The 26,050-nt window shown below is 50.9% G+C and overlaps 10 protein-coding genes across 10 annotated transcripts; 6 read left to right on the plus strand and 4 right to left on the minus strand.

The window, feature by feature from the left end:
• Positions 1-203: 203 nt before the first annotated feature.
• IAR55_006944 (uncharacterized protein) lies at positions 204-1,770 on the plus strand (the record flags this gene model as incomplete). Its single annotated transcript, XM_066950022.1, has 5 exons — positions 204-515; positions 586-689; positions 754-853; positions 951-1,199; positions 1,291-1,770. The coding sequence occupies 5 exons, from the start codon at positions 204-206 to the stop codon at positions 1,768-1,770; spliced, it is 1,245 nt and encodes a 414-aa protein (XP_066799714.1).
• Positions 1,771-4,092: 2,322 nt separating this feature from the next.
• IAR55_006945 (uncharacterized protein) lies at positions 4,093-6,867 on the plus strand (the record flags this gene model as incomplete). The annotated part of the gene is made up of 3 exons (XM_066950023.1): positions 4,093-4,484; positions 4,761-5,749; positions 5,912-6,867. 3 exons carry the CDS (start codon positions 4,093-4,095, stop codon positions 6,865-6,867), a joined length of 2,337 nt encoding a protein of 778 aa, XP_066799715.1.
• Positions 6,868-7,714: 847 nt separating this feature from the next.
• Positions 7,715-10,223, minus strand: IAR55_006946 (uncharacterized protein; the record flags this gene model as incomplete). Its single annotated transcript, XM_066950024.1, has 11 exons — positions 7,715-7,739; positions 7,811-7,920; positions 8,020-8,178; positions 8,280-8,364; positions 8,421-8,465; positions 8,526-8,534; positions 8,588-8,755; positions 8,825-9,531; positions 9,583-9,605; positions 9,655-9,960; positions 10,022-10,223. 11 exons carry the CDS (start codon positions 10,221-10,223, stop codon positions 7,715-7,717), a joined length of 1,839 nt encoding a protein of 612 aa, XP_066799716.1.
• An 894-nt stretch (positions 10,224-11,117) lies between these two features.
• Positions 11,118-11,381, plus strand: IAR55_006947 (uncharacterized protein; the record flags this gene model as incomplete). The annotated part of the gene is made up of 1 exon (XM_066950025.1): positions 11,118-11,381. One exon carries the CDS (start codon positions 11,118-11,120, stop codon positions 11,379-11,381), a length of 264 nt encoding a protein of 87 aa, XP_066799717.1.
• Positions 11,382-11,629: 248 nt separating this feature from the next.
• IAR55_006948 (mitochondrial 37S ribosomal protein mS41) lies at positions 11,630-12,465 on the minus strand (the record flags this gene model as incomplete). The annotated part of the gene is made up of 5 exons (XM_066950026.1): positions 11,630-11,672; positions 11,807-11,889; positions 11,975-11,981; positions 12,038-12,191; positions 12,363-12,465. The coding sequence occupies 5 exons, from the start codon at positions 12,463-12,465 to the stop codon at positions 11,630-11,632; spliced, it is 390 nt and encodes a 129-aa protein (XP_066799718.1).
• A 364-nt stretch (positions 12,466-12,829) lies between these two features.
• On the plus strand, positions 12,830-14,568 carry IAR55_006949 (transcription elongation factor S-II; the record flags this gene model as incomplete). The annotated part of the gene is made up of 10 exons (XM_066950027.1): positions 12,830-12,898; positions 13,016-13,078; positions 13,141-13,327; positions 13,405-13,695; positions 13,790-13,879; positions 13,945-14,054; positions 14,148-14,327; positions 14,388-14,398; positions 14,470-14,476; positions 14,539-14,568. 10 exons carry the CDS (start codon positions 12,830-12,832, stop codon positions 14,566-14,568), a joined length of 1,038 nt encoding a protein of 345 aa, XP_066799719.1.
• Positions 14,569-15,084: 516 nt separating this feature from the next.
• IAR55_006950 (uncharacterized protein) lies at positions 15,085-16,633 on the plus strand (the record flags this gene model as incomplete). Its single annotated transcript, XM_066950028.1, has 3 exons — positions 15,085-15,270; positions 15,362-16,503; positions 16,564-16,633. The coding sequence occupies 3 exons, from the start codon at positions 15,085-15,087 to the stop codon at positions 16,631-16,633; spliced, it is 1,398 nt and encodes a 465-aa protein (XP_066799720.1).
• Positions 16,634-17,835: 1,202 nt separating this feature from the next.
• Positions 17,836-21,382, plus strand: IAR55_006951 (uncharacterized protein; the record flags this gene model as incomplete). The annotated part of the gene is made up of 11 exons (XM_066950029.1): positions 17,836-17,859; positions 17,916-19,723; positions 19,782-19,791; positions 19,845-19,942; positions 19,989-20,132; positions 20,192-20,339; positions 20,402-20,522; positions 20,583-20,648; positions 20,712-20,914; positions 20,975-21,098; positions 21,177-21,382. The coding sequence occupies 11 exons, from the start codon at positions 17,836-17,838 to the stop codon at positions 21,380-21,382; spliced, it is 2,952 nt and encodes a 983-aa protein (XP_066799721.1).
• Positions 21,383-21,702: 320 nt separating this feature from the next.
• On the minus strand, positions 21,703-23,205 carry IAR55_006952 (uncharacterized protein; the record flags this gene model as incomplete). The annotated part of the gene is made up of 4 exons (XM_066950030.1): positions 21,703-21,850; positions 22,141-22,612; positions 22,777-22,908; positions 23,115-23,205. 4 exons carry the CDS (start codon positions 23,203-23,205, stop codon positions 21,703-21,705), a joined length of 843 nt encoding a protein of 280 aa, XP_066799722.1.
• A 487-nt stretch (positions 23,206-23,692) lies between these two features.
• On the minus strand, positions 23,693-25,733 carry IAR55_006953 (uncharacterized protein; the record flags this gene model as incomplete). The annotated part of the gene is made up of 6 exons (XM_066950031.1): positions 23,693-23,810; positions 23,872-23,994; positions 24,066-24,772; positions 24,959-25,041; positions 25,113-25,276; positions 25,387-25,733. 6 exons carry the CDS (start codon positions 25,731-25,733, stop codon positions 23,693-23,695), a joined length of 1,542 nt encoding a protein of 513 aa, XP_066799723.1.
• Between the last annotated feature and the right edge of the window lie 317 nt (positions 25,734-26,050).

The following is a 26,050-nucleotide window of genomic DNA, read 5'->3' on the forward strand; positions in this document are numbered from 1 at the left end:
GGTGTTTCGGCGATATAGGATATGTGGCAGCACATATCTCCATGTATCTTCTGGCGTCATAGCTTACATCTAACAGTGAACAATCCACTCAACCGTCTGTTTTGATATTCCGAGCATACACATCGGTCATCATGTACATCGTCACACGAACAGAACAACAAGCAAAGCATAGTATAGCATAGCATAGCATAGGACTTTTCTACATGTCCGAGCCTACACCCTCCTCTCCTGCAGCGGAAGGCTCTGCGTCCACTCCGACCATGCCTCCACCCCCACCTACGGGCTTTCAGACCGCTTCGACCTTTCTCAAAACAAACGGAGCTCAAACGACCTCTACGACCGCTTCCTTTCGCAACGCCTCAGGAGGTCAACCTCCAATACCTGAAGAATCATCATCTCTCGCTCCTACCCCCGCTCCTGAACCCGGCAGCAACCCTCAGCCACAAGCTGGACCTTCCAAGCCTATCAATAGACCTGCGGCCAGTAAGAACAGTATCATCTACAGTGCTGTACAGGTGAGAACTCGCTGGATCACACATGGGTCCCCTGGATCAGGGCTGACGACAAGTTGCTTTTGTCGTGTAGAGACGGAACCCGGTGTTGGGAACTATACGAAATGTAGGGATTGAAATCGGTGATATTGTAGCCGATTACCAAGTAGGAACTCATAATGGTGTCCTCTTCCTCAGGTGAGCTTGGCTGTCTGTCAGAATGTGACGGAAGAAGCAGAAGCTGATCGATATCCTCCTGCAGTCTGAAATATCACCGCTTACATCCCGAATATATACATCAACGTATCGAGAAGATGAGAGCGTCATACAATCTGCGTATTGTCTTGGTTCTCTGTGATGTTGTGAGTGCGATTCGAAGACCTATCACCACGTCGTCTGCTTCATTGTTCCAAACAGTGTGAACCTTGACAAGAGCTGAGTAGGAAGTGGGTTTTGTAGAACGAACATCACCAATCATTACGTGAACTCACCAAAATAGCAATCATAAACGAGTTCACCGTCTTCGTAGCGTGGTCTAACGAAGAAGTCGCTCAGTATCTCACCTGTTTCAAAGCGTTCGAACACAAGTCGGCAGACACGTTGAAGGAGAGGGTGCAACAGACGTACCATGATCAATTGCAACATGTTTTGACGAGTGGGAGAAAGGTGAACAAGACGGATGCGGATAATCTGGCGGCACAGTTCGGGGTGAGTGGTCATTCATCGTAAACTTTTCTTTCCACTTGCTCCCCTTCCGGACGTACATACGCTGATACTGATCTTTTCGGTATCGCGTCAGTCCTTTGCCAGTATCTCCAAACAATCTGCCAAAGTCTTGTCAAACGTAAAAGGTCTCGGAGCGACAAAAGTCACCTCTCTCATCGACGCTTTCAACAAACCCTTCCTCGTCGGTGGATTACGGAGAGAGGAGAGAGCTGCAGGTAACCCATCAGCGGTCAGCGAGAAAGAACGGAGAGCGGTGGGATCTGCAGGAAATAAAGGAGACGAGACGGCGGAGGCAGAGGCGGAGAATGAGAATGGACCGATAGGTAGTCCTGACTGGCCGGAAGAAGCGGAGGAGGAAGAATTGAACGACGCGGACGAATCGACTCGAAGTGTGAGAGGAAGAGAACCGAGTCGGTCTCCGGGAGTAAGCCCGGAGCTCGGCGCAGTGAATGCGGAGGGACTGGGTCCGGAGATATGGCAGGATCCGCTCGACGGGGATGGCGACGAGGATGACGACGGACCAGCTACGAAACGAGCGCGAGTAGAACCATGAGTTTTCAGCATATATCCAGTCAACAACAACATGCGGTCCCGTACAACGGTATAATTGTACTGTACGATGAACGACGCGTCAATACGTCGTTCGGCGTACGGCGAAGAAGGCCGACTCTTCTTACTGTACGCGATCGGAATAGCAAAGCTGTTCGCGTAACTGGTCGACACAGCAGGAGCATAGATTATGCATCTGTCACGTCTTGCAACCGCCCGATCGCCCAAAAGGCCGATAATTGGTCAACGTCTGTCGCTTCGGGAATTGGATGTGTTCCGGTGCGAGCTCATTGGCGCTGATCTCATGCATCGGATCGTATATGTGCGTTACTACTATCTGGTTGTCATAGATCAGGGGTTGTGTGATGGAGAAAAAGTCGTGCACTGTGTGAATATGTCTGTGTGTAGGCGTCTGTGTGCTGTTGTCCCTGTGTCTGTGTCCGTGTGGATGTGTGGATGTGGTGACGATGGCATCAAATCGGCGTGATGGCTCATGGTAAGCTGAGATCGGCGAATCTGCGACAAAGTCCTTGTGATGATTGCTTGAACGAGCGCTAAACAAACAAAGGAGACTGCATCATTTTGTAGTTATATATTGTGTGCCAGTCAGGCGATGATCCACAAAACCGAGATGCAGGCTTTGGTCTCAATCACTACGAGCGAACGGGTCCTGCTCGATTCTGAAGCCAAGTCCTTCTCCTGCTCAAGTACCTGGCGGGAACGATCAGCGCATGCGGCATTGCCATACACGAGCATCAATGCTTGAGCTCAGATCGTATCGTACATATGCACCTCATTTCAATCACCAATCAATCCATGATTCCAAAATGAGAAACTACAGGCACGTATTCGTCTTTCTTTGTTTCTTTGTATGAAACGCCACTTTCTGTTCCTGATCCGAAACCGCTTTAGCGATGACCCCTTGATATGATGGGTCGGGATCGTCTGTAACTCTCCTCTTGTTCTATCCTTCTCGTCTCTTCCTGCGCAGATCAGATGTGGGAGTCCTACTATAGATATTCATCTCAAGGACCCATCACTCTTGTGCGTTGTGTGAAGCACAAATTCATGTCAGTGAATTTCTTTCTTCGCCCGCTGCCTGCTTCCCTGCTGACGACGTGTTCGCAGAGTCCGAGACAGCTCGGAAGCAATGGATGTGATAGGTGCCGATGTCCTTGTTTCCAATGCGGTCATGCCCAGCTTGTGCGCCGTGGACTAGGACGGATGCGATCGCACTATGTGGGCGAGAGATGGATGACAGCGTTCACGATCGGAGATTGATGAGATATCTGCACTGACCGGTTGGCATTGCGCGGTGGACCTTGCATGGAAGGATGAGAGTCAGTATCTGAGCGAGTCCCTGGAACACTACTAATGTTTGATGGAATGCCATAGTGATAAGCTGATTCTTCCAAAGGTCATGTCATGTCAGGCCACTACCCCCCAAAACGTCTCAGTCACCAATCGAAGTCACCCACCACAACTGACCTAAACCAAGCAGCACCAGAGATCCCCCAACTGTCTGTCCTCTTCGGACGTGACCGTCGCTTCTCTCTCTACCAGAGTCCGAAGACCATACGTCACCTGCTCGTCCAAACGAAGCGGCGGAAATTTCCGAACCGAAAACCCCCTTTGAACGTTTCACTTCACTCGTCGATCAATCATGGACAACAGCTTGACTGACCATTGGTCGATTGGAGTTCAGATGTCCGATTGGTCCGGATGACCGATGACCTATGACCTATTCGTCTCGGACAAGAATGGGGAAAAGCCACCTTTCACCACCTCGTCAATGTCTGTGTCGCTTGCCCCGTTGCCCCTTGCTCGGATCTAATACTGTGTGAATGAGTCTGTCCGTGAGGGCAAACATTCTTCGCCTTCGGTGTGTACTCGGACTGTGTGTGCACACATCGGACCTCCTCCAAAACACAACACACGGCTTCATTGTCCTCTCGATCGTAGAGGCGTTCCTCTCCTCCCTCCACATCCCCCGGTCTTGCGCTGGGCCTGACAAAGCCGTGCACAACCCTTCCCGTTGGAGAACACAGACGGGATCACACACAAATCCCTCGTTGCTCTGTATCGGCATACAAAGAACCCGCCCTCCCATCCTTTCGAATTCTTTCTTTCTTCATTCTCTCTCTTCCACACAACTCCTCTTCACACATCCTGTTTCTGTCTGTACTCACATAGCTGATTGATCCGGCGGCACTCTGAAACTTGATTGATGACAACCATCTTGATCCTCATCACACTGTTTTAGCATTGCCTCCAACGCCGCCACCACTCCACCTCCCATCTCCCACCTTCGCCCATCACCGACGCGATGTTTACCTTGCCATCTACACCGATCCGTCAGACGCGAACGGCTCCTTGGACAAGGTATATCAACCCTCCCTCTCAGTCGTCTGTTTCCACGACTTCTTCTCCCAGCCAACATTCACAATCACACCCACAGTCACACTCAAACAACAACAACATCACACAATACCCGTCCACTCCAATTGGAACGACGATCACCGGTACTACTATCACATCATCCTCCTCCCCACTCTTGCAGACGCCCTTCAACCAAAGGACATCACTCTTGACGCCCCCTACACTCGAGACTGATCCACACAACAGTCCGATGCATTCTGGATATCCCAACACACCGACACCTCAACCCGCTTACGGTATCAACGGATCTTTTATTGTCAGTGAGCCGACCATTATGGAGTGAGTTGATGTTTCATCCCTTCATTCACGTTTCTTATTGTTCTTTCTGCGTCTGCATCGTGGTCGTGTTCACCCTCTCACTCTTAATGTTGCCACCCTTTCCATCCCGAGTATGTATCGTACGATGGTGTATCTTTCTGTTTGTCGGATCTGGATTCTGGGGGAGAATAGGCCTCGGCATATTCGAGTGGCAAATACATGAGAGAATAAGGGTTTGACAGTGGAAAGGGTTGATTGGACGACTGACACTTCTTGTTGGAAACCCTTGCCGATCAGGTCCCATCCCAGCTCGCACCACCACCCTCACAGCACCAACTCGGCGGATTGCGGTCAGGACGTCTTCATGTCACAACCTATCCAGAAGACTCAACGACCTCCTCTCCGTCCTTCCCTCTCTCACAACACGGCGGTCAACTCCAACTCTCCGTCTACCTGGCCAAGGAGAGTGGTGACCACTACTGGCGGCACTGCTCCTTCTCCGTCTCAACTGCCTTCTCCGATCACCAACCCAGCTCTGGTCAACGATCGCACAAGCACCGTTCGATCCACCGCTAATGTCATGGCATCGTCGGGGAATATGCCGACCTCGACTGAAGGAAAGGGTTCGGACAATGGGGGTGTAGCATCTTCGGTAAATGGGGACAACCAGAATCAGACTCAGGATCACAATCAGGTTCAGAATCAGATTCCCCAACAACATCAGCATCATCAGCAACACGAGGCATACACGCCTTTCTTATCTAATTCTGCTTCTTCAACTACTTCATCTGTTGCTATCTCAACTCCCGCCACCCATACTTATTCTTATCCTCACTCTCATCCTCATCCTCATCATCAATCACATCCTCAACAACGACCACAACCGCCTCTTCCATCCTACACATCTGCTCCGTCGTACAACACCGCACCGTATTCTGACGACAACTTGTCCTCGTACACACCATCTTCCTACGGCTACGGTAACAATCTCCCTGCTGGTGGCAACTACCCTTCTCTTTCCTCCTCTTGGCCACCTATGTCGAGCACGATCATCCATCCTCACTACGGACACCAACAGGCTCAACCATCGCCTTATCACTGGAACATGCACCACATGGCAGTGCCCACCAAGCAAGAGGAGCCGATCCTCGCTCCCGGTGAGATCCCAGCACCCAGACCTCCCATGTCTTATGCAGCCCTCATCGGTGAAGCATTACTGCTCGCTTCTCCTCCCCATCAGCTGTATGTCTCTGAGATCTCGGACTCTATAAAGAAGCGATACGCATGTGAGTGGTTCATTATTCTTTTGCCACTGTCTAAGACAGACGCACTAAGTTTAAGGTTCGAAGCTGACGTCCCTTTTATCTTCTCGGTGCCTCCTTCTATCAACAACCACTACCATGACCTCTCATTCCCATCCTCCACCTCACACCATCTTCAACCTCCAGACTATCGCCAGAACCCAACCAAGATCTACAACGGTGTGCGCCACCAGACCTCGATGTGCAAGGCTTTTGTCAAACTCCCTCGACCTTATGGCGATCAATCGGGTGGTGCTCGCAAGTGGGCCATTCGAGCTGGTTGCGAGGGATGGTTCGTAGGCGGTGGTTACCATCCCCCTCCTACGTGGCCTGGCTCAGGTGTTGGTGCTGGTGCTGGTGGAGTCGGTGGCAAATCCAAGGCTGGTCCTGGTAAAGCTAAGACTACCGCCCGCTCCAAGCAGCTTGCCATTGGGGTTTCGGACGGTGAAAAGAAGGCTCGGGAGATGCTTCCGCCAGACTTCCCGACTTCCGGCGGTCCCTCTTCCGGTCCCGCATACGATGGTACTTCTCGACCTGCTAGTCTCCTGCCGTTCAGCGCATCATACTCGTCCGACAACTCGTTCGGCCCCGCTGCTCATCCGGCCAACACTCACCTTCCTCCCGGATATCACTACGTGCCTCTTCCCCCTTCAGCTCAAGGCCACCCTCACTCTCAGCCTTCTCAAGGACCGATCTACGTTCCTGTCTGGGGTCCATACAACAACGGTAATGGTACTTCAGCTCACCCTCCTCATGGTCATGGACAGGCCTACGCGTACGGAAACAGCTATCAACTTTCTCACGCTTACAACGACAGTCTCCAATCGTTCGATTCGGCAGGATCCGAGTCTCCGGAGAGCGGGGCGTGGCAATCTCTCCCGCTCAACCTTCCCGTCGGTGGCGCTGGCGCTGGTGTCGGTGTCGGTGTCGGTGTCGATGCTCGTTCGAACGACGGTACCACTCACGTCGATTCGAGCTTTGAGGACATCAAAATGGGTGGGAATGGTCTTTCTGCGGTTGAATCTCCCTCGGGTTCAGCACACTCTTATCAAGGTGGTTCCATCCACAGTTCACCTCACGGCGGATCTCCTCACACGATGTAGAGGTCTTCACAATCATTCCAACACATCAGCCTCCTCGATATCTCTTGAACCTTGACCTCTCATTCCTTTTTTTTCTATTCTTGATTACGACATACACGATTCTAACGACGAGACGATGAACAAGTCAACCAACGAAACCAACGAACAGTAACGACCAGTGACGAGGGGAACAGGCCGAACAGGCCGAGTGGGAACGTTGTAAGCTGAGAGCGGCATATACGTTGTTCAAACACACATGGGAATACAGTCTTGTCGTCTTTTCGTTTTGTTTTGTTTTTCTGCTTATCTCTTTCGTTTCTGTTTACGACGCAATCTGAACCTCTTCACCTCTTCACCCTCCACTCTCCTCCCGTCTTCCTTCTTCTCCTCTGAATCCCGCCACGCGTACACAGATACCTCTGGTCAGGTGGATGTCATTCATCGCAGGTGGTTCGAGCAAGTGGAGAGGGAGATCAGGAAGCGGAAGGTTGTCTTTCTTTTTGTTTGCTATTGTAGACGATCCTCTCGACAGTTACATACGAGTATACCCTATCATGATACAATACTATCAATGCATGTCTGACCCTAACGATTCTATGCATGCTTGTCTTCTTCGCGAGCAAAACTCGGTCCCCCAACACAAAAGAGGATTGTCATATTCAACAGCTCTCTCAGCCTGTGCGTACGAATTGCCAAGGGCGAGGAGTGCCTACAAACCGTCATCGTTGGATTACAGTAAGCTGTGATCCGTCTCAAAACACAAAGTACGAGAAAGCGTTCTCGGCGGCTTGCTTTACTCCATTCTGAATGGTACCATTTGCATGCTTCATGATGCTCGTTATATATATCATCGCGTTCACATCACGTTCTACCAAATCAGATAACAGATGGCTCTGCAGATGATTATAACATCAATCATATCAGCTGAACAGATCGGGTGAAGACCACAAGAACCCATACTCACAGCAATGGGAAGCCAGCCATGAGACCTATCCAGAAGACTATGTTGCCAACTGTCTTGTTCCTTCGTACGATGGGTAACCTCCCCAACGCGATCATAGGCAATTGTGCCATCTGCCGAGGTAAGGGCTTGCGTCAGCGCTACCCTTGCATGCACCTTCATCATGTTCACCTCCCATTCGGGACAAACACCGTGGAGGCCTTCTCACTCACCTGCATCAAGAACAGATACGGTCGGATTTTCTTGGTCACAACAGCCATGACGAGTTCGTGACATAGTGCTGAAAGAAGAAAGGTGACGAACGCTGCACTAGTGCGGGACAGCTGAAGACTCGACATCGTCGATGCGTAAACATGTCGAAGGAGGAAGGTCTGCATGTGAAGCAGGTCGTCATTCAGCAAATGAACAAATGTTTACACGAGCAGCGATATAAAAATGGACGGCATTTACGCCATAACAGAGCATAACTCACATGCACGGGTTTGTTCCACTTTCGGGAGAATTGGTCCCAAGAAGTCGAGTTCCACCAATCTTGATAGAACTCCCGATCGGCAAAGCTGTACTTTCAATCAGTGGATGGATGCCTGAAACACCATTCAAAGGATGGACTCACTATGACAACTCTGCAAAACCTGTACAGACACATTCGAATATGATACTGTGAATATTGGTCAGCGATTCTCCGATATTGACCGCGACAGAGTACATCGAAGCTTACTAAAAGATCCTGTATGGGAACACGTCAGCTTCAAATCACGCTCTGGACCCATGACAACTCACAATAGGTAGTTCACTAGCATTGGCAACGCTAGGTTCACAAAGCTGGTCACGAGAGAGTCTCCCTCCTTTGGCAAGACTGGCATGATATAGTGCTCAGTGACTGTGTAGATCAATGAAAACGTTCCGAAGGTTGCAATGATCTTCTCGAGCACAACGAGGGGACGCATCCTGATCGGGATCACAGCGACATGGTCAGATCACTCCAGGTATACAAACGACAAGGAATGAATCGCCCACATTGTCGTTCTCGGATATTCGAGTTGGTAGACAAGAGTAGGGAAAAACATGAAATCGACAAAGTGCTTGTAGGTCACATTTTGAGGCCAGATCAACCCTCTGGCCCCATTACTCTTGAGTTCTTCCTGCATCGCATCGATGTTGGTAGCAAGAACCGCGATCTCCTCGTTGGAAGACCACGCAAGCGGGTTCGGGGGACTGGGAGTGTGAGGGGATGTGGTAGCCGACGGTTCGAGAGATGTACCGAGTGGCAGATCAGGGTGCGGTGCAGGAAGAGCATCGGTCGCAGGTGGAGCTTTCCTTCTGCCATGGGAAGTGGGTCGATGTCGGATCTCAGCGGAAGGAACAAGAGGTTCAGGCGTACCCTCCTTGGTGGAAGTGGAAACACCGCTAGCCTCCGACAGGCTACCCAGCCGTCTGCGAAGGGTAGCACTTGGATCTTCGTAACCGGCTGAGAATTCGCTTGGGACATGGACACCAGGAGTACCAGGGGTAGGCGTACCAGGTCCTGGAGTACCACTGGGTGTGATACTGACGCCTCTGGCTTCTTCAGCTTCAAGATCTGCCTGTCGAGTGGCCGCCTCCGCTACGACGGCCTGGCGACCTCCAGGATATCTCGAAATGGCTTCCTCCAGTAAGGCTTTCTCCTTTTGAAGTCGGAAGTAGACTGTTGCCAGCATACCGTTGTGAGACATGTACGAGTGCATCTGAGTAAGCTGTCAGCGGTCGCCTTTAGCTAATCGAGGCCAATGACATACTTTCATCATGCTGGACATGGAATCTGAGCGACCAGTCAGCGTAACGTATAGCGATAGCCACAAAGCACTCACGCAATACTAGGAAGCCAGACTGGACCCAATACCATTGTCTATGGTACCCCCACCAGACAGCCGTCCCAAGATAAACGGTTTGGAAGATATGTTGCAGGACCAAACCAGTAGGATAATAACTGAACCACTGATATTGAAGAGCTTTCACGAAAGGTACACAGACCAACATGACGGTCACCATGAGGAGGTCCGAAGCGGCGAGTACCAGAGCGTCGCCAGTGATGAGACGACCAAAGTTCCATGAGAGAGGGGTCCGGTTTTCTTCCCATGATTGGAGAGAGGTACGCAGGAATAGTAAACCGAGACCTTGGGCAGACATCAGCTTGACTGTACGTGGGATGTGCATACGACACTATAGCCGACTCACCGATCCAAAAGAGCGTGAAGAATCCTCTGAACTCGTCCGTCTGAGATTTCGCATTCGTCCTATCCAACGCTGACACTCTCGGCGTGAAGCTCAGTACCGCTTTCAGTTGAGCGTTTGAAGAAGATCGAAACGGCCGAACACGAACAACTCCTCCAGGTGTGGGGATGGTGGTATCTGAGTTCTTGGAGAGCGTGGCAGTCATCTCGATGGATTGAGGTGGAGACGAGGGAGGGACAGTGGCGTCAGTAAAGGTAGGTGGAGGTGGTGTGGATGGGGAGCGTGAGGTGCTCCTAAGAAAGATGATGAGACAAATGTGAGCGAGTGAAACTCTACTATCAAGAATGTAGATCGAGGCTGATTTACCGTGTCGCTACCATGGTGCCGAGGTGGATCGTTTGATACCGCGAAGATGAGTGAAGAAAGGTTCCGAGAAGCGCTCGGTTGCGAGGTCACCCAAGGAGTGGCCAAGCGGTGCTGTGACGTGGTGCTTACGACCGAATCGTTGTGATAGATCGTACCTGTGTAAAATCGCAGACGGCGAGCTGATTGTGGATTACTCGACTACGTGTGAGAGTGTTATGAGGTGACAAGCTGGTGATAAGCTTTGCGAGATTGAGGGTGGAGCGAAGCCAAAGGGAGGAGATGCTGCGGTGATCTGAGGAATGAATGGAACTGTCTATGGAACCCTCTATTGCTGTTGATTACGAGTGCTGGTCAAGCGGCGAAAGGCGTCTACGTGTCCATGTATGTGTCTCTGAAACGGGGGACGATGAGCCGAGACATCTGTCTGTAGAAAGATTGGGTGCAAAATCCAAAGGTGAATGAGAGCAACGATTATTATCATCACAGCTGAAAGTTGTCAACGTCATCTCCAATCTAACAGGGAAAACATGCTGGATGCCAACGTTTCACCGCCGGCATTTATCCGAGCACTCTCTCTCTCTCCATCTATCTAAACGGATACAAACATCACTACATAACAGCTGTCGATACACCTCTGCTATACCCTCACTGTATCCTACCACAACCAGTCCGCTCGTCTGGCTCCAGTAGTCTCATCCGACCTTACCCTCGATACCCCTCCCGCCCGCCCGCCATGCCCAAAGCCTATCTACTCTCACGCACGCTCGACCCCCTCCTAGGCATCTTCACAGGTCTCTTGGCTTTCCATCTCAACGAGACGAACCCCAGAACAGCGCCTCCTCCAGGTCATACATTGAGAGAACTGGCGGCTTGGAAATGGGAGGAGAGCAGACGACAGAGGGAAGGGAGAGATAAGGAGGATGCGGTGGAATGGGAGAAGATCACAAAGGAGTTTGTGGGTGGAGAAGGCCAGGGGGGGGGAGAGGTGAAGAGGTGAAGAGATAAGAGATATGGCTGATCCCAGTGGGTATCATCGTCATCGGGGTATGGAATGAAGGTGGAAGCTGGGCGAGCCGCTGTTGATACTGATCGGATCCTTCCCTTTACAGTCGAGACCGAGAAGTGAATTCCTATTCTATCGCCTTTCGCGATTTTGACCTTCCATACCACTGGAAAGAGGTCATTGCGCCGATCTCAGAAAACGATCCGAACACATTGTGTTGTACAATATATGCATATATCCATCTAAGCTCTGACTCTCACACCGTTTTGTATCTTTGGACCCCATCTGTGTACCGAGACGTTCATGGAGTCAATGCCATATTTCAAACAGTGGGGAGAGAGCAGCGGACGGAGGAAGAGGATCAAACAAGATCAGCTATGCTTTCCTCATCATTCATTTCAGATGAGAGAGGCACTCACCCTCTAACTTTCTTTGATGGTTTAGGAGGTCGGATGAATGATGACGGGTTGCTCCCTTGCGAGTATCTCGAGAATGCCCAGAGCTATATCGAATATCAACGATCAATAAGCTGTGTGATCTGTCCTCCTCCTCCTCCGCGCTTGATTTCAGCGTGAAAGAAAACGTACAATATATCTACGAAGCTATAGTCAGCACAAGGTCATATCTCTGAAAGCAAGAACCAAGCTCACCTCCTCTCCTTGATCGCCAATCCTACATCTTGAAGCTTCTGCGTTTTCAACCACACCTCGTTCAATTTATCCCATGATTCGGCAAACGGTGTCAGCTTCTTATCGGCATTCCGACCAATCCTCGAGAGCAGTGCCTCCGGTGTCGGTGTTTCGGCTGCCAAACAGTATCGTAGTCAGCTCAGTAAGACTAGGACGTCAGGGGCCCGAGTCATATCCATGTGTGCGATCCGTTGGCAGGCGAAAGGGCAGGTCACGGGTATGAGCCACGACGGAGGAGCTGTTGTCACAGCTCAATGTTGACAGATTGATAACCCTCTGTACTCACTCGATGGACCAAGACGAGCCTTCTCCATCACCCTTGAAGTTGTGGAGATCATCCTCGGAAGAGGGAGTCGCGAAGATGATGCCCGAAGGGATGGAAGGAACATTGCGAGCGGTCGATCCGATACCGAATGCGAGAGTAAGGCAGAGATCAGGAGAGATCACGAGCGAGACTGGGTTGTCGTGGTCTGTCGACGTCGACGAACAAGTTGCACTGGATCGAGTTGTCGAGTACAAGAAAACAGCCGGAAATTCGACCTTTGATGAGGAACAGAGTTGAATTAAATCGTTACGTAACTATGCGAGGCAATAACCAGAGGGTGACCAAATACCCGTTCATCTTCTGTCATTTGTAACTTGATCTTTCAGTCTATTACCTCTCGTCAAACACTCATCGTGCGAGTATCCTTTCCCGTCAACGAGGATCGGTAGCTTGGCGTTCTTCTAAAGAAGGATTACCCTGCCGACGAAATGGACGCGGCAGCTCTTACCGCTTCAGTGAAGCAGCTAAATGAAGCTAATCAAGCGGGGAAGACAGATGTAGGTCGCTCTGATGTGTCTGACTGACACTCGCATATCGCCCTATCAGACTGATCCGGAGCACTCGTGCCATTTTCTAGAGACTGTCTGCTGATGATGAGATCGCTGCTATTACAGGAAGTGACGAGTCTGTTGAAACAGCTCCAGGCAGAAGTCGAACCTACGGAAGATCTCCTTCGTGTGAGTTACCAGGTGCCTCGATCTGCGCGACTTGTACAGCTGATGCGATTTGCTATGTTCAGTCGTCAAAAGCAGGAGTGGCAATCGCCAAGCTGCGAAATCATGCGTCTGCAGCAGTCGGTGCCTTGGCTAAAGAGATTGTCAAGTCGTGGCGAGAGGTCATTGATGAGAACAAGAAGAAAAGAAAGAGAACAGATGGGGAAGAGGTGAAGAAGGAGGACGGTGCAGCGAAGCGTGTCAAGGCAGAGGGTAAGTAGTTTCACTTTGAGATCCGCTGTGTTCAAGGAAGCGCTGGAGTGACCGGATTTGTTTTTTTATCGCCACAGGGTCGTCTACCGGCGCCTCCCCTGCTGCCCCAACTCCACCCGCTGCAGCTGGATCGACCTCGGCCTCAACACCCGATGTCAAACCCACAGCAGGCTCTTCCTTATCACCGCCTCCGCGCCAACCTCTCTCCACTATCGATTCATCACGAACAACCCCTCGAACGGCCAAGGCTGACGGTATAGCCGACTCATTACGAGCCGATGCTAGCGATGAAGACGGAGCAGCGGATAGCGTCAGAGATAAATGTGTGGTCATGATCTACGATGCGTTGGCAGGGGATAGTACGGCTCGTGAGTGATGCTTTAGATGTTTGAGTATGGTCCCGCATCGCCAAATGTATATAGTAGGACTTGGGGCTAATATCTGTTGCGATTTTGATCACAGAAAAGAAGATACTCAGCGAACGAGCGGTTGGCATAGAACGAGCAGCATATAAAGCTATGAACTTTTCAACAGGTAATGATTATCGTGCGAGTGAGTTGTGCCGTCGTGAACACAACATCGGTCAACGAGCGCTGATGGATTGCCGATGCTCATAGAGATGCGATCCCTATTCCTGAATCTGAAGGATAAGGGCAATCCGGCTCTGAGGAACGAGATTGTGTTGGGGTACATCAGCACCGAGAAGGTCGCCAATATGTCCAAGGATGTGAGTCAGGCTGATGCGTACTTGATACGAGGGACGGCACCTGTCGGGTTCCGTGCTTTTTGAGGACAAACTGATCACCGACTCGCTGCGTAGGAGATGGCGTCGGAAAGTGTTCGAGCTCTGAAAGAGAAGATCGCAAGTGACAACCTGTTCAAGGCGAAAGCTGTCGGAGAGACACAAGCAGAGACGGACGCGTTCAAGTGTGGACGATGTCAACAGAGGAAATGTACTTATTATCAGATGCAAACAAGAAGTGCGGATGAGCCTATGACCGTGAGTCAGCTGGAGTATTCCCACTGTGAACAATAAAGCTTATGAGTCTATGTCAACCAGACTTTCGTCACGTATGTATTTCAATTTAGACTCTTGATGATTTTCACTAACATTCGCCTTCGTGTCGATCGCCGTCATGCAGATGTACAGTGAGTCGGCAGTTTACCGCTACCTCGATCAAAACATACGCTGACGACCTGCGTTTTGGCAGAACTGTGGGAACCGATGGAAGTTCAGTTAGTGTCGTCGTGAGTTTGTGGCATGAAGCATACAGAGCAAGGAGTAGCGACAGGCGTTTCATGTGTAAATTATACAACAGGCAGATATGGCTCTCCAGTAGCAATGCTGCATCCATATCTACATGTCCACTATTATTATATGTACAGTGAACGGTTCAAATAACTTACAACAACAACAGGCTATGTTGTGTCGTCATCATCTCCTTATCGTTTGTCCACATGTTGCCACCCGGATACCGGTCACTGTTTATCACACCCAAAGGATAGATGCTTGCTTCCCTTTCACTCAACCCCCTCTCATCTTCCTTTCCACCTGATCGAAGACGCAAAACTACGCCTGAAAGGAGGCGGCGGGACGGCTTACTGTATGCTTTGTACGGCGCTAGACGATCAGGTATCGTCGATGAAACCACCTCACCTTCGCTCATATTGCCTTCTCATCAAGTATCCGCTTTCACATTTCATGGCTCTTTCCTTACCTCGATCAGTGCATCACAATCAACAGAAGGTTCGAAATAATGATGAACAGCGCAAGAAGGGTCTACGAGACTCCTGAGCTCATGTCCCTCATCTTCGGACATATGGAGAGGAGGGATCTACGCAGACTGTTGACCTTGAAACAGTCCTTCTTTCCCTCAGTCGCAGCTCTCATATGGCAGTCGGTCCATTATGATATTGTCAAAGCTACCCTCGACTTGTGGAATGTGAGCCCTTACAATGTATCTGTCATTCGAAATGATCTGTTGGATGAATGAAAGTGACAACTGATGTGCTTGGATATTGGACGAATCACAGCCCCGTGGCCGTATCTACGTCCATGCGATACGAGAAGTGATTGTCACCGACCCCACTCTCGATTCCGATCCCACCACACAATTCGCCCTGATCTCTGCTTTATTGGACGATTTCCCCAATCTTCGAACAGCTACCAGACGACTGGAATATCTCCCTCATCTGACTATCAGTTCTTGGAAATCGACTTTCGACAATCTATGGAAGATGAACGTCGAATCGATCAAGACTGGTAGTATTGAAGAGGGCACAAGTGAGAATTGGATAGTGGTTCATCTTCGAACTGAGTGGGTGTTCGAACCAGAAACAGATCTCGACCAATTGGAACCGCCTGTTTGCGAAAGTGGAGAATACTGGATCGAACATTACATCGATGTGGTCCTTGATTCCCCTCCTGAACGGCCAGGTTTCGGCTTTGGTTTCCTCACGGGTTTCAATGAAGCAGACCGACACGAGGTCGCGATCAGTCAATACATCAACTATCTGACGGATCCGGACCGGCGACACGCTAGAATATGTTCGTTCGATGCGGGGAGTAACCCCTTCGCCCTGTCGGACTTGGCGAGACTGATCAGATATAGACATCCGGGCCATCTCGACATCACAAAAGTGAGAGCTACTGACATCGACTCGTTCACTATTGAAACTTTCGAAACGTTCTGTCAATGGGCTGGTGACGGAGGTAAAGGAGAAAATCTGGAAGTCCTTCATCTGGATCAAAGAGGATATTCGATATTCGACCTGTTGTCTTTCTCGAGGGCGTTGAAGGCTATCGTCGAGCATTTCCCCAACCTCGTCTCGATCGAGATTCCAATCTCGATTTCCATCACAACGCAAGGGAGACGATCTGACCTCGTTCCTGTGACCGAGATAGGAGTTGTCCAAGCGGAAGAGATCACAAGGAGGTTGACAAAATTACGACATTTCACGATATCCGTATATGGAGGTGGTCTGGGAGCCAGGCACGTCGACAGATATGCTTTCCCAGTCGATACAATCGCGAAAAACCTAGCGATCGTCGTGGCCCCGGCCCCGGCCCCGAAAGGAGAGGAGAAGTGCAGGTTCGGGATTAAGAACAGGACCTCGGTGTTTTTGGGGTATAACGTCTCGAAGCAGTTGGACGATGCGGTGCATGAAATTCACAGGTGAGTGCCGCGAGGCTTCCGTTTCGGTAACCGAGGGTATTGATAACTGTCTCCTTGCAGATCGACCGAACACTCTGCGCCTGTCACCGCACATGCGGATGATCCTCCTTCATATCGCCGGACTCGATAAACATAAGTTCCCTCACGTCATGGTACACTTCGCGTAGGACAGCTTGCGGCGGGCGTGTGTTCTGCAAAAATGATTGATCGTCAGGAAGGAGAACCGATGCAGAACACAGAATGTATGCAACACCAAATAACTCGACGAGCGACTCACTTCTAAAGCGACAATAACACCCTCGCCTCGTTTTTTGACTATCGCCATGTAATACTCGACTCGGAAACGGGTTAACCCTTGATGGATGGTTATCGTGGATATTTCGGAGACAAGGACAAATTTGGTTGATGTCGAAAGGGGGAGTAGGATCCGACGTGGTATATTGGATCTACGCAGACTTATGGTCGGAATGGAGATCCCTTTCACCGTGCTAAGCTGAATGCCCACAGCAGGTAGAGGCGTGATGGAGTCTTGGAAAGAGTATCAGCCGTGAACAGCAGGCCGTGTATATATAGTCGAAGCTAGGCAGAATCGCACCCACCATAGAGGACCGTGTTGCATTTCCAGTACATGTACATCGTAAGCGCCAATATGCAGGGTATGATTGTCATCTGTATGCACACCATCAGCGACGACGTCCTAGCCAACTCGTCGTCCACTTACATATGTTCGGTCCATCCTCCAAAGGTTTCTATCACCCCACAAATTACCCCAATCCAGTCTCCACTTCCATGCTGGGAACAAGAGCCCTCCGATGACCAGAGCATCCACAACGCTCCATCCATCCCCTCTGACGATCCCGCCAGACGCAAGACGTCGGTAATTGTACACTCTGTATTCGACATGAGTTTTCGTCGAATCTGGATGCTCGGTGAGGGGTGTTGTGATGACGCTCAATTGAGGATGCAGAGGCAGCAGCGGTCGTTCACCCAATGAAGTAGAGGAGGAAGGCAATGCATGATGGGGCATGCCATGCCATCTCATGCGATGTCTAGTTGCTTTATCGATGTATCGAGCTGGGAGTTGTAGATCAGAAGGAGATGAAAGGTTGCAATAAGCACTAGTGTCTGTTTTGGGGCAGGCCTGAAAGAGGACTCACGTGGATTCACGGTTACCACGGTTGGGGCGACTAGATTTCCGAAACAGACCGAATGGATTGATGATTCCCCTTCTTGATTCATCTTTTCACCTATTCATCAGTGACAGTGACAGAGCAATATAGAGTGAACACGAATACCTCATGGAGTCTCCAGAGCAAAAGACCATCTCTTGACATGCAACAGCAAAATACCCAACAGGTGAGCTGGTTCCTACCTGTCTACGAAGATTCACTGACCCACCAAATCAACCGAAGGGTGATCATCAACATGGCACCGACAACCAAGCTCAGCGGCCTGCAATGGATCTCGCTTCCACCTTTGCATTCCCCATGCAGATGGAGCAACAACGACCAGCTGGTGTCCCTGTCTCACTCGAGCAGAGAGCCATGACGCCTGAGGAGGTCGAGAGACATCAACGGTCGGCCAATGGACCCACTTCGGACGATCCTTGGACACGAGCGATGAGAGGATCGTTTCCTGTCCCAGGTGCCAGACCAGCTAATTTCAAGTTGGGTCAGGTCCCAGTCCCGGATGAGTTGAATTACACAACACCAAACGAGACCAGGCGACGAGAACGTCAACAACATCAGGACCAGTTCGAACAAACGCCACATACTTCGTTTCGACAATCCCCATCCCCTTCATCACCATCGCAGCAATCGACCTCGACTCATCATCAACGATCTCATGTACCTTCGTCAGCTTCTTCTGCTTCGACACACCCAATCGCAATGCCGATGTCGACACAGAGAGATATCTCGGCAGATCCCATCAATGCGTTCTTGGCTGAGATGCCAACCAACACGGACGATCCGACCAAGAACGCCTTGTGGACCGAGATGATCCGGTTGAAGACCCGGTCGTTGGAACTGCAAATCGCAGAAGCTAGGAGGAAGGAGAAGGAAGCAGAACTGGAATTGATGAGACTGAAGACTGGAGCAGCGGTAAGATCGGATCCGACAGAGCTCTCGGCCAACAACCAGGATCTTGGGAACGGGACCGGACATGGGATCGGGAATGGGACAGCCGTATCTGGATCGAGTGGAAGGCACAGGACTGACGAGGTGGGAAGGAGAGATTCTGGAAATGCACCTGGACCTTCGTCTACACCTGGCACGGGAGGCAATGGACACAATTTCGGGTTCGGACACGGTCTAGGACCAGGTCACACACTGCCTCAAAATACAGCTCAGGGAGAGATCCATATACAAGCACCTGTCAACACCACAGCTCCAACGACGGTCGATCCTTTCTCCTACAATCACCCTCACGATATGGCCGGACCTTCCAATCCTCAGTTCGACCATCTACAAAACTTCTTCGGCGGTGGTCAAACCGCCATGTCACCATTTGATCTCGAAGCGATGCTTCAAAGCGACAATATGAATACTCTACTCTCCTGGCTACCCGATCTTGGAGACGGGTCTTCCCTCGATAGCAATTCAATGCCACTGGCTTCTACCGATTATGCGACGGCAAACCGAAACCCGACCCTACCAATGTCTTACTCGTCTGTCGATCCCTCAACTGGCTTACCTCGGGGGGTCAAGCCCGAACTCATGACGACAGGCCTTCCACCACAATCTTCTCCTACCCGACGACGGAGCCCGTCCCCAAATGAAAGTGTATCGTCGCAACAGCAACCCCCAACGAAGAAGGCCAAGAGAGCTGCAGAGAAGAAGATCGTGGTCGAACAGAACGGCAATTGTCTCAAGTGTTCTACACCTCTGGCCAAAGTCATGATCCGTGCACCGAAATCACAACTACCCGATCCGATTCTCGTCAATCTCAGATGTTCCAACTGTGTGCCAGTCTCTCAACCTTCCACTTTACCCGATCAGAATGTGGCGGGGACGTCGATAGGGACCGTGGAGACGAGGAAAAGGATGAGAGCGTCCATGGAGATCGACGATGAAGAGGCGAAAGTCAAAGACAGGAGGTGCTGGTGTGATGTCTGTCAGAGGATCATTGGATCAGGTCAGATTTTGGGCGGAAAGGAGAGAGAATCGATAGCGTATATGGCTGAGATCATCTGCACCTCGTGCGAAAGCAAATATCAAAGGTGAGCTAGCGAGTGATCGAATACGTCAAGGCACGAAGCTGACAAGCTACTTCTGTAGATGTACAGACGTGAGTGTATCTGTGGGCGATCTGAATTCAGAGGCGATACTGACCCGTTGTAGTGTGGTGGAGGCGGTGGGCCTCGAGTGGGAATTGGGAAATGGCGTATGAAGCAGGTGTTTCATCCAGGTCGAAAGACGTGCAGTCTGTCTCACACGAGGTATGTACATTTCACATTCAGTAGAAATGTTGCTGATGCTGCGTAGGCTCGGTGATCGTACCCGTGAATTAGGAGTTCATGTAACTCCCACCGACTTCACTCCAGAGCAGTTGAAGGAAGTCCTCACGCGATGCAAAGCTTTGTGGAACGAGAAGACATTGTCGCGACTAGCCGTTCCAGAAATGCTAGAGTGAGCTTACTCTTCTTCGGTGGTTCCGCCAGAAAGTAGGCTGACTTGTGTGGTCATAGGGTCGACCTACCACCACATCTATCTAACCCATTGCGCGATTATGCCGATGTGGACGATATGGTCACGCGAAATTGGCCGTCTAGGGAAGCTATGATACGGGCAGACGAGTTGGATCCAAAGCGCTTCAGGAGGCTTTTGTCGCTTATCGTGGGTTTTTACGTGCGCTTTTCACCGTCAATGCCCATTGCTGACCAATTTGGTGTGATCAGTGGGCGCATTCCAAACCACGTCGAAGCGTTCGAACTGTCGATCTGGAGGAAGAATGGACAAAACAAGCAGAGGAGAATGACGATTCTGACCTGAGCACTGTTCTCGCCAATGTGAAACGGAGTGAGTGTGATTTCGGACGACCCAAGCGGCCGAGACTCACGAGATGTCCTAACATCGCAGCCAACATGGTGATACCGGCTGGTTCCGAATTGATCGGAATGTGGGGAGGTGAATGGGACATGCAAAGTGAGTCAGCAGGATCTGAGCCAGATGGATCGAGCTATTATGCTGACAGGTCTACCATGTCAGATGGCTCTCTCCTCATTTCCACCTTCATCCCATTCGAAGGCACAGATGGGGAGGACAGCACGGCTCTGTCTGTCGGGGAGATGATCACCAAAGTGCAGAGTCTGCAACACGGTATCAACGCCGAGAGAAAAGCAAAGGCAGACCGAGAAGGCGTGGAGCCGGATCTGTTGCCGCCGTGTCAACATTTGTGGAGTGTATCCGGGGTGAGTCCACCATCATCGTTGTCGACGTGCAAGGGTCCTCATCCGTTGTACGTCACCTAGGGATACATACCACTTGTCAGGGAGAGATTTGCGGATATCTTGATCCGAAAAAGGGCTTTTGTCCATGTGGAAGAATATCTTACTCGACATCCGGAATTCATCGAGTGTATCAAGGCCCGACCTGGTGAGCGCTCAGCGTCTCTTGCAGTTTTCAATATCTTGATGAGCTACGACCTGACCCGAGAGCTGACGTATGACACAGTCGGTCTTCATCCTGACATACATCGACCCTTACCTCAAGTCATGCAAGAAGAAGACGATAAGAACGCAGGACAAGCACCTAGACCTCTGATCTTGGTCAGATGGCTCGGTAACGATTTCAATGCCCAGAAGATCCTGGAGATCAAGCAGATGGAATTTGGAGGTGGAAAGGTCAAATTGAAGAAGAGGCCTAGGGGAAAGACGTAGACCAAATAGGCCGTGGAGAGGTTAGTTGTTGACGACGCAGGTGTAACTTGAGAATATGTAGCTGTCTGTGATTCTTGACATGAACATCGGGGATGGGATGGGATGGGATGGGTGTACTGTGTGTGAAATGCATATGTATACTTGTTGTGAATCGTTTCAGGGGAATATGACTGGATCGAGATATTATTTGTGTATCTTCCTTTTCGATATTCACTCGTCATCACCTCGACGTCTGCGCTCCGTCCCCATTCTCGTCTAGAGACGATCGTGAACCAGCCAGCCAGCGAACGAGCTATCTATCTATCTATCTAGCTAGCTAGCTAATAGACCACCTGCGCTCGCATCAAATACTTTTCACCGTGAAGCACCGATTTGTACCATTTCATATGGACTTTACGAGCGAGTCTGTGTGCGTCGGCGACCGTGTTGGTGGTCAGACAGAATGTGGATACGAGGGAGAACTTGGATCTACGGGGACCCGAGGAGGGGAAGGGGGATTAGCATGGCACTTGTACGCGGGGATTGCGAGGTAGAGGTGCGAAAGGACAAAGAGGGGCATGTGTGATGGAGGGAGGGGAAGGCATGATTGCACAGTCAGTCAGTCAGTCAGTGATCAGTGATCAAGTGAACAACTTGAGTGAACGATCGAAATGAGCACGGAAGTTATTCACGAGAATCGAGAATCAACTGGGTGTGATGATTGGATTGACGACACCCGACACGAACCCCGACCGAAACCCCACAACTCGACTACTCACGGTGGCAATCTCTTACAAGCATCTTGCCCATCCACGACGCCACAATCCTTCCCCAACCGCTTCACATCCTCGTAGCTGACGCCGCCCGGTAGACCCTTGATGACGACCCTCCTCCCGCCAAAGCCGGGCTTCATCACCCATTCCGTCGTGAACGTCTTCTCGACGGCCAACTCGCCCCTTTTCTCCGCGCGGAGGTTGGATTCGTCCATCGCGCGGGAGATGAGCGATGAGATCCATTGGGTGGCGTTGGAGTCGGTATATTGGACGAATGATGAGGGAGGTACAGCGTTTGATGTCGAAGCAGAAGCAGAAGAAGAAGAAGGGATGGAACGGGTAGGAGGATTGGAAGAGAATGGGGGTCGGGAAGAAAGATGTTGGTAGATTGAGGTACAGTGGGCAGGGGATCGAGTCGATAGGTGCCATGTACGTGTGAGCGAAGGTGTACGAGGTAATGAGGGCGGAGGGCTGGTGACTGTTCGCAACGAAACGTTAGACACGGTCAGCGCACGTATCGGATGATGATCGGCGTCCCTTCCGAACAGGTCCTTCCGAGCTGGCTGTCCGCATTGGAGACAGACCAGAACCCACGACTTGCGTTACGAGAAGGGAAGTGAAGAATCCCGACTCTCCACTCACTCGAAGATACCCCGAACGACTCATCGACGGCCCCCACATCCCTCAACGCTCTCAACACATCGGTCGGTAACGCCATCCTCGGAACGTCTCTCAATATCAAGCAAGTCGGCTTCTGCTTCGACGGCATGCGGTCTAGCGATGTGTGAGCCATGCCAATCGTCAGTACTTGACTTGTACCGCAGTATCACAAGTGACGGGATGAGGGGAGCGATTCCTCCAAAGTGGTCCAGTGCTCCGCTTCTCTCTTCGCTCGTGGCCATACACTTGCCAATCTCTCGACAGTCGAGGACGTATCGCGCTCCAAGACGATTCGAAGGCACAGAGCGGGTCCTACTCACCAACTTGACCGGCTGAGAACATCTTCGGTTGCAGTCCGCCTCGTACCGCACTCCCAGTAGCGTTCTGCACGGCTTTGGTGATGGACGGCATCGTGAATTGAATGGTTGAGCACGATTCTGATCTCAACACAATCAATGTATGAACAGATCAAGCAAAGACTGGAACGAGGATATTCCGAAATAATAAATATGGACATGGATTGAACGAGACAGCTCGAGTTACCGAAATATATGGTATCACCGTGGGAATGTATCATGGTTTGCATATGCATTGCATCGCATTTCAAAGGTAAACTGTCTGGGAGCAGATCCCGTTAGGTAGCTGCGAAGGACCATGTATGGCAGACGTCCATGTCACACATGGTAGCGTAGGTGCATGGCGTCGCATGGCAATATGAATACAATGTGGGCTGCAATACATAGGCTGGGCAGGAAGAGCCTGCCTCCGCTAATCGCCAGAACCCCGCCCTCATTTGATACACACAACTACATCTACATCGATACACGGAACCCTCATAGATGTCTGAGACATTGGATTGTGTCAAACATCCTGGACTCTGATCTCGATTCTGAGCCGTCTACTTGTTCGCATTCGCTCCACTAGCTCCTGCAGCTGGCGCTCCCGCAGGCTTCGTACTGACGTTCAAGACCTTTGCCAAACCCAACAACTGATTCTTTGAGCATGCTGAGAGATTTCTGCATTTCAGGCCGGCCGACCATCAGCCTTGTCTTTCAGTCACAGCACGGGATCACTCACATGGACAACACTACGCTCTTCTTGTCTTCGGACGTTCGTACCACCGTCGCGGGAGTTTTGGGGGCTGTCGGATTGGCAGGAACGACGAGCAGTCCGAGTGCAACTAGCTGCGGAATGAGGGAGCTGTGAAGGATAAGGTGGGGGGTTAGAGTCGGTCATAAAACAAGATCTATAGTTGGCAAGAAAATACTCACACATTGACTGTGATGTTGACTGGTCCTTGAGCTGCTGCGGCACCGGTACTTGGAACAGTACCTGGCGTCACAGGTGTAGCGCCATTCTGACCATTCTGCGTAGGTGGTGTGGGTACTCCAATCGATGTCGAGGCGGCTGGCAGAGATGTACGAGATGGAAGATTATGTGTGGCAGTATTCACCGTGGGTGCAGCGCTCGAATTACTCTGTCCAGCAGGATGAGCGGGACCCTGTCCTGTCGTATGCGTTATCACACTTTCTCTCAGACCACCTCTTCCTCTTCCTCGTGGTCGTCCTCTGGGTCGTCCTCGGTCTGCATTGGAGACTGGCGTCGAAGGGGGAGCAGAAGTAGGAGGAGGCGTTGCGGGTGCAGGTCTGGGTGATGGGACTGGGGCTGTAGGCGTTGGTGTCGATGTCGATTTTGGCGCAGGAGGTGGAACAACGACTTTCGCAGCTTCTGTCGCCATCTTGGCCACTCTTTTCCTTTCCTCCTCTTCCAGCAGCTCTTTCCTCTTCTGTTCTTCTGCCCTCCTTTTCTCCTCTTCCAGGCGTCGCTTCTCGTCTTGTATTCGTTTCTGCTCGTTCTCTATGACCGTATATTCTGCACGGAGGTGTCGCAGTGTCGCTTGAAGTGCCGAAAGCTCTTCTCGGACGATGGAAGTGGATGAATTTAGAATTGATATCAGGGGTGGGACCGGTGAAGGATGCTGGTGATTTGAGTGAGCGAGGTCAGTTACAAACGACATTTGGTAACAAGGTCATTCGCGAGTTACAATGAAGCGACAGTGGAGGAGGGTGTCCGAAGCAGTCAAGAGGGAAAGGGTGTCGATCACAGGAGGTGCAATTGAACAAGTGGGAAGGACATCAAGGAAAGACAAGGACACACCACTCACATCATCTTCTTTCCGTCGAGCCTTTGTGAAACGATCTTTGATCCCTCTTATCCTGCCCACCAGCTCTTCGGCTTCTTTCAGCTCTATGTGCAGGACAGGTATCAGTCCGAGTTCCACTACCCTTACCCATCCATATCATGGAACGTTTGCTCACCCGCTTCTTCATCACCTTTCTTCCACCCTTCTAACTCCTCGTCATGTATCTGCCAGACGTGGTACGGCAGTAATCTGTCAACGGCATCTTCGTATGAAGAGAACGCTGTGGGTTGTGGAGGATAGAGTGTCGCGGTTTGATCGAGTAACAAGGCGAGAGTCAAACTATGTGAGATCAAGATATATCAGCATACGAAGTCAAGCTTCCATTCGGAAACGTGTGACCCTCTCGTATCATCTTTGCTTCCCCTTTGATTTTACCCGACCCGACTCACCTCGTACATTCCCCCATCAACCAACCCATCTCTCCCTCGTCATAACCCATCATGCTCCATTTCCTCTTCTTGACCACCGACTCCTTCTCCCATCCTGTACTCGAACCCGGCTGAGCGTCCACATGACCGGGGAACGGCGTCGGGATCGTTGATGCGGTCGACTTATTTTGAGCAGGAGGAAGAGGTGAGGCATTATCGTCCCCCTCCTTCTTGACGACCGGTCGTTGAGGAGAAGGAAGGACATCGTGCTCAGTCGTGAGAGCGATATCACCGCTGGTAGGGCCAGAGGATGGGATCAGAGTGTTATCGATTGGTGTTGATGATGATATAGGTTGAGAAGAGGACATGGTCGTGTCAGAGAAGAGATACAGGTGGACGTCCTCCACTCTTTCTGATCAGGTCGCGATGAGGATCAGATCTCTGTGACCGAGTGAGAACAGCACGAGCAGAGAAAAACACACACGCACAGTGAAAATCACAATGACATATAAGAGATATACCACCGGTCACATAAATCGGTGTTACATCGGTGATTCAGGACATGGAACAACGTGGCACTTGGGTGGGTCCTCTAATCGCATCTATCCATCTCATACTGTAACGACAAGAACGCTCGTCCTCCAATGTATTCATTATCTTCGGCCACCTTGCGGGCCCTAATCAT

Source organism: Kwoniella newhampshirensis (assembly GCF_039105145.1).
Source record: "Kwoniella newhampshirensis strain CBS 13917 chromosome 10 map unlocalized Ctg14, whole genome shotgun sequence".
Classification (NCBI taxonomy): domain Eukaryota; kingdom Fungi; phylum Basidiomycota; class Tremellomycetes; order Tremellales; family Cryptococcaceae; genus Kwoniella; species Kwoniella newhampshirensis.